This window comes from Spinacia oleracea, chromosome 3, assembly GCF_020520425.1.
Source record: "Spinacia oleracea cultivar Varoflay chromosome 3, BTI_SOV_V1, whole genome shotgun sequence".
In the NCBI taxonomy this organism is placed as follows: Eukaryota; Viridiplantae; Streptophyta; class Magnoliopsida; order Caryophyllales; family Amaranthaceae; genus Spinacia; species Spinacia oleracea.
The window spans coordinates 113,615,176-113,621,764 of record NC_079489.1 but is presented as its reverse complement, the minus strand read 5'-3'; the positions used below and the strand labels follow the sequence as shown (position 1 = coordinate 113,621,764).

General features: G+C 43.5%; 1 protein-coding gene across 1 annotated transcript; it reads left to right on the top strand.

Annotated features, from left to right (window-relative positions):
- Positions 1 to 3,275: 3,275 nt before the first annotated feature.
- On the top strand, positions 3,276 to 5,048 carry LOC110792040 (uncharacterized). Its single transcript, XM_021996834.2, has one exon. The coding sequence runs from the start codon at positions 3,276 to 3,278 to the stop codon at positions 5,046 to 5,048; it is 1,773 nt and encodes a 590-aa protein (XP_021852526.2).
- The last annotated feature ends 1,541 nt before the right edge of the window (positions 5,049 to 6,589 follow it).

Below are 6,589 nucleotides of genomic sequence, written 5' to 3'. Positions count from 1 at the left end.
TTTTCATACCCAAAGAACATATAGCCAATGAACATATAGTTAAAATCCATAGAACATATAGTTTAAATATTTTACTAGTACATGTACATTGAAATCGTTCTCAATGTTCATTAGATTTTCAATAAATGTTCAACAGGGTGCACAATGAGCACTGTGCACCCGGGTGTATTATCCAAATTGCGGTAAGTATAGCAAGGTTTGTATTTTGCATCACTATTATAGTTGGTGACAGTTTTTAGGGTTGTGTTGTGTAAATAATTTTAAGTTGTGTGTTTGTAAATTTCCGGTTACATACATAGTTACTTTAAAATTTACCAAGTTGTTGGTAGTTACATTAAACAACTTTTAGATTCAAATACGTCTTCATTGTTTTCTTGGTTTTACCCCTACTTTCAATAAAATTTTCATCTAAGCTCGTCCAAACTCGAACTCAAACTAATTAAGCTACAATATAAGAAATAAAGCTAAAAATGAATAAAAATTATAGGAAAATAACCTAGAAAATTAAGAATTATTTATATTTAATAATTATTTAATGTAACTACCAACAATTTAAATTGGACATTACCAACACATAAAGCCAAGAACAAAGTCCTTGTTAGTGATTTTTAGGATTTTGAGCTAAATTAGCCCGATTTTGAGCTTGTTTTGACTTGTGACATGCTTCCTCCGTTCAATATTGATATTTAAATTTCTACTTCATGTTTAACAATGGAAATTTCATATCATATTCTTAAAATGGTGTAAATATGGGTTTTCAAGGCTAAATAAGAACAAGAGTTAGAACAATTGCTTAGTTTCATCGAGTTTATTAAAATATTTCATTGTATTTAATGCAAGGTTCTTCAATATTTCAACTTAAAAACCATGGCTAAATTTTAATAGTAACAAGGACTTTAATTTCAATTTAATTAAACACGAAACGCTTATAAACGAATTCAAACGAATTGTTCAAGAACTTTAATGAGTCGATAATGAATTATTTGAGCTTGGTTCATTTAACTTAACAAACGAGTTTGGATGAGTTTTAACCGAGCTTGTTTACTACGCGAAAGTATTGACTCATTTGCTCCCCTTTTAAATGATTTGAAATGTAAATCATATATTGGTTTTGCATATTAATTGAAAACAAATAGGGGAAAAACACTTATTTTGAAAATACTTAGATCTAAAAAGTAGTAATGGTAACTACTAACAACATATATGGACATTACCAATATTCTAGCCATCAAAAATGTCAACTATATCGTGCTTTGGATAGTTCCGTCTAAGTTGTTGGTAGTTACCTTAACTTACTGTGACAAAAAGTACACGCACGCACAATTAGCGTTTCCCCAAAATTTAAGTTACTCAAATTCAATTATTTTGGCGGTTCTCCAAAATTTCATCTCTCAATTTTGTTAAAAACCAAAAAATTTCTCTCTCCTCACAAAAAATTCCCAAAACATTCTCTCTCCTAAAACTCCCCAAAATTTTCCCTCTCCTGAAATTCCCCATATTTTTCTCTCTCCTAAAATTCTCTAAATTAAATATCTTCTAAAATTTCACAAATTTTTATGTGCATTATAGCCTAAGTGTAATAGCTATGGCGGTGGCACGACGTGGGTGGGGGCAAGGCTTCCGAGGGAACGGCATGGGTGTGGGCGCCGCTGCTCGGCGCGACGTGTGCGAGGGGAGGGGGGTTGTGAGTAGCGACAAAAGCAGGTGGTGGTCGTGGCTGGAGGTGGGAGGCGAGTTTAGGGGGGTTGCGGCGTGGGGGGAGGAAAGTTTCTGGCTTTGACGAGGTGACACGGGGAATAGTTCTGGTGCGATAGAGAGGTATGGGTCGCGACTGTGACTCAACGACGTTGGCCGACAGTTGCAGTGGTGGTGGTTGTTTGCCCTAAACGGGTTGGGCAAAATTAGGGGCCAGAGTTTATGGTAACTACTAACAACGTATGTGGACATTACCAATATACTAGCTGATGTGGGTAAAAATACCCCACCTACGTGGCACCAAGGTCACACGACACGTGGCTCCTAATCATTGGTCAGCCGCCTCTTTGGGCTGCCACCTAAGAATCAGCTTATGCTGATGTAGGGATTGAACTAAATGTGCTAGTCCCTTTTGAGGCCCATGGCCCATAAGGAATGTTGTGATAGTGACACATGTCCTTATCTGGTAAACTAGCCAATCATGTGACATGACTCTAGGGTTTTCTCCTAAAAAGGGGAGACTATAAATACATCCAATTCCCAAGAAATGGACACACAATTCTAGATAGAGAAACATTCTACTACTTACTTTAATGCTTTCTGTTTATTAATTACACTTTCCTAAAAACCCGTGTCTTACTTAAGCATCGGAGGGAATATTCCTTAGGGAATATTCTTGTTTTGTAGGTACGCCGCCGACGTGGACTGGACTTGGCACTACGTGGAACCTGATACCTCCTCGTCATCATCCCAAGGAAAAACTCCCACAACATTTGGCGCCGTCTGCGGGGAGGTAAGGTAACATGGTAGACGTCCAGCATTTCGGAGACGGGCCCAACAGTCGAAATAAAAACGACGAAACCGCAATCAATGGTGATCGTCCTCCTCGAGGGAGGGACGACAGAAGCCACCAGTCTGTAGGGCAGGACGGTCGTCCTAACCCTGCTCCTGAGTCGCAACCTGAGCAGGTTCAAGTGGAAGATGAGACGGGTCAACCATTGTTTCCTCCAGGCGGCCACTTGAGAGCTGATGCCGACACAGTTATGGAAGAGAACCCAGACTTGCCGGTGTCTGCTGGGCAGCTTAAAGATATCCTAGCTGGATTCAAAGCACAGATGGACACCCTACAAGAAGAGATCAAGATTATCCGTTCTTAGTCTCAGGGGACGGGAATTCCATTCTTTAATGGACTCACTCGGTCTAATGTCTGGCGGCAAGACCAAGCACGAAATGACGATCATGACAGACGCTTTGACAGAGCAAGAACTTCCTTCCAGCCCATAGCTCCGCGTCGGATCCTGCCAACTTCTCGGCCTGAACCTTGACCGTCCCGAAGAGTACCGATCATTCAGCTAGATAGGCCTCAAGAAACTGAGCTGTCAGATACATGTTCCACTCCTGTCATGCAAGATTCACCCCTCGCTGCTTTTTCGCGCCGTCTCACCAGGACTCATGTCAGCCGCGCGGATAGCGAGCGGCGTAGAACATCCCAGAATAGAAGGCAGGATCCAATATGCCATATTCAACAAGGGGTAGCCGGCATTATCCTTAATTACACTACCCCATTCTGTGCTCATATCATGAATGCTCCCAAGGAGCCTAAAGTAAAACCACCTGCTATTGACGCCTATGATGGCACGTCTGATCCTGATGTACACCTCTTGGCCTATCGACATCATATGTATGTCCAGGGGACTACTGATGCAACATGGTGCAAATACTTCCCGTCCACTCTGAAAGGAGTTGCCTCCAAATGGTTCGAGAAGTTGCCTGCGGGAACGATCAACATATATGCCGAATTGGAGATGTTATTTTCAGCAAGATTTATGGCTTACAAAGAAGAGAAAAAGACGAGCTGGCATTTGGGTCGAATACAGCAAGGAAAAGACGAATCTTTGCGAAGCTATGTTCGACGTTTCAATTTGGAATCAGGACAGATTCCAGACCTGCCTGACGGGGTGGCGTTTGATAATTTCTTTAGGGGACTTAAGAAGGGGTCCTTTAAGTTCGATCTGGTGAAGAAGAGCGTGAGAACAATGGTTGATGCTTTGAACGAGGCCGAATCCTTTATTCATGCCACTGAAATCTGTTCGGTCCCCAAGGAGTCTAAGGGAGCAGAGATTGCAGACCACTCCCAGCGGAAGGACAAATCGGAGAAAAAGTCCAACCGTCCGAATGGGACGTGGGCCATTGAAAAGAAAGGATATCAAGCAAACGCCTCCCAAGGACAGAAGAGGGGACGCCCCTACGACAAAGAGAGGTTTGAGTATAACACTGACTTATACACAATATTGCTGGACGTCAGTGATAGGTATGAGATTGATCGTCCGTTCCCAATGAAGTCGCCGGTGGAAACGCGGGACAGCTCTCTCTACTGTAAATTCCACTGTGATGTGGGACATGAAACTAAAGATTGCAAGAGTTTGCGTAGGGCCCTTAATGGGTTAGCCGCCAAGGGATTCTTGAAGTCGTATCTCAGCTCGAGTGCAGGAGGAAGTGGTAAAAAGTTCTACAAGAAAAGCAAGTCACCGTCATACCGACGTGATGACAATGACACTGATCCAGAGATTGTAGCCGTCATCTCAGGAGGTTTAGCCGCTGGGGGACCAACAATGAGAGGACAAAAAGACTATGCAAGCCGGTTGGGACATGTCATATTGTCTGGAAAAGCACCAATTGACCATTTCCTTAAAGTAGAGATTTGTGAATCTGACAGGGGTAAGATCGCCACTCCACATGACGACCCCTTGGTCATTGAATTGAAGGTGGCAAACCTCAAGGTAAGGCGTAGTTTAGTGGATACGGGGAGTTCGTCAGACATTATCAGCACAGCTTGTTTAAGTCGTCTTGAGCATGATCCGAAGACAATTGAAAAAATACATTATCTTATCATTGGATTCGGAGGCGGTATAATCCACCCCCAGGGGATAATCACTCTGCCCCTACGAGTTGGAGGCCGGCATCAAAGCAAGGACCTCACTGCTTACAATATCATACTGGGTCGTCCAACTTTGAATCAGGCCAAGGGAGTGGTCGTCACTCATCTTATGCTCATGAAGTATGTCTGTGATAAAGGTCAGGTCGGCACAATTCATGGTGATCAACAACTAGCAAGAGATTGTTACCTCACTACGCTAAGTCCCGAGGCTTGGGAGAAAACTGACGAAGCCAGAGCAAGCTCAAAAAGAAAACTAGATGAGATGGAGGAAAAAGTCAAGAAGGAGACCTTTACCATTGCCACAGCTCATATGGAAACTAGGCGGCCTGAGGCGGTTGGTGGGCATTATGAGATCATCCTTGATGAAGCACGTCCAGACAGGACGGTGCCAGTAGGGGTCTCTCCTGACGACTAGCTTGGGGCACATTTAGTCACTCTCCTGAGGGAATTCCAGGACATTTTTGCTTTTGCTGTGGAAGAGATGCCGGGCATTGATCCAAGCATAGCTGTACACAAGCTCAATGTAGATGAGTCCTTAAAACCTGTTCGTTAGAAGAAGAGAAATCATGGGGAAGCAAGAAACAAAGCTGCAGCTGAAGAAGTGCAGAAGTTGTTGGAGGCTGGGTTCATTCGGCCAAGTCAATATCCAGATTGGGTGGAAAATGTAGTGTTGGTGCCGAAGCCCAACAAATCCTGGAGAATGTGTGTGGACTATACAGATCTAAACAAGGCTTGCCCAAAAGACATCTTCCCTCTACCCAAGATAGACCGGTTGGTAGATTCAACGGCTGGCCATGCTTTGATGTCTTTCACGGACGCATACTCGGGCTTTCACCAAATTCCTTTGTGGCCAGACGGTCAGGAAAAGACGTCATTTGTTACTGAGCAAGGCCTATACTGTTACAAAGTGATGCCGTTCGGGTTAAAGAATGCTCCAGCCACATTTCAACGTCTAGTCAACACTGTCTTCTCTTGTCAGTTAGGACGGAACATCGAAGCTTACATTGATGATATGATAGTAAAAAGCAAGCAACGCAAAGAACACTTGGCTGACTTAAGAGAAACTTTTGAGACGCTCCGAAAATATCAGATGAGGTTGAATCCAAAGAAGTGTGTTTTTGGGGTAACGGCTGGGAAGTTCTTGGGATTCCTTATTGATGAAAGAGGAATGGAGGCCAATCCTGATAAAGTACAGGCAGTAATAGATATGACGTCGCCAAAATCAGTCAAGGAAGTCCAACGCCTGACGGGATGTCTAGCGGCCCTGGGGCGGTTCTTATCAAGGGCAGGTGATAAGTGTCATTACTTCTTCGGCACAATCAAGAAAAAGAGGAAATTTGAATGGACTGAGGCGGCAGAAACTGCCTTCGTCCGATTAAAGGAACACCTCCACACCTTACCTCGGCTTGTCAGTCCTCTTCAGGGGGAAACTTTGTATGTATATTTGGCCATTTCCGAGTGGTCCTTGAGTGCTGTCTTGTTAACTGAAAGGGAGGGAGTGCAACTCCCCGTCTATTTTGTGAGCCATGTCCTGCAAAACGCTGAATTAAGATATTCTCTAATTGAGAAGTTCGCACTTGCGCTGTTTATGGCCAGCAAGAAGCTGCGCCCTTATTTTCTAGCACACAAATTAGTGGTATACACAGACCAGCCTTTGAAACAACCTCTTACTAAGCTAGACGCTGCTGGACGAATGCTGAAATGGGCAATTGAGCTGAATGCATTTGATATCTCATATGAGCCTCGAAAAGCTATCAAGGGACAAGCATTTGCTGATTTCATTGCAGAAATGACGAGGCCGAATTTTGAAAAGAATGTGGCAACTCGCTGGACAGTCTGTGTAGATGGCTCGTCAACCCAGAACAGGTGTGGACCCGGCATAATATGTCAGTCTCCTGAAGGAGACAAGTATGAGTATGCCATGAGATTCAATTTCCAAACATCCAACAATGAGGC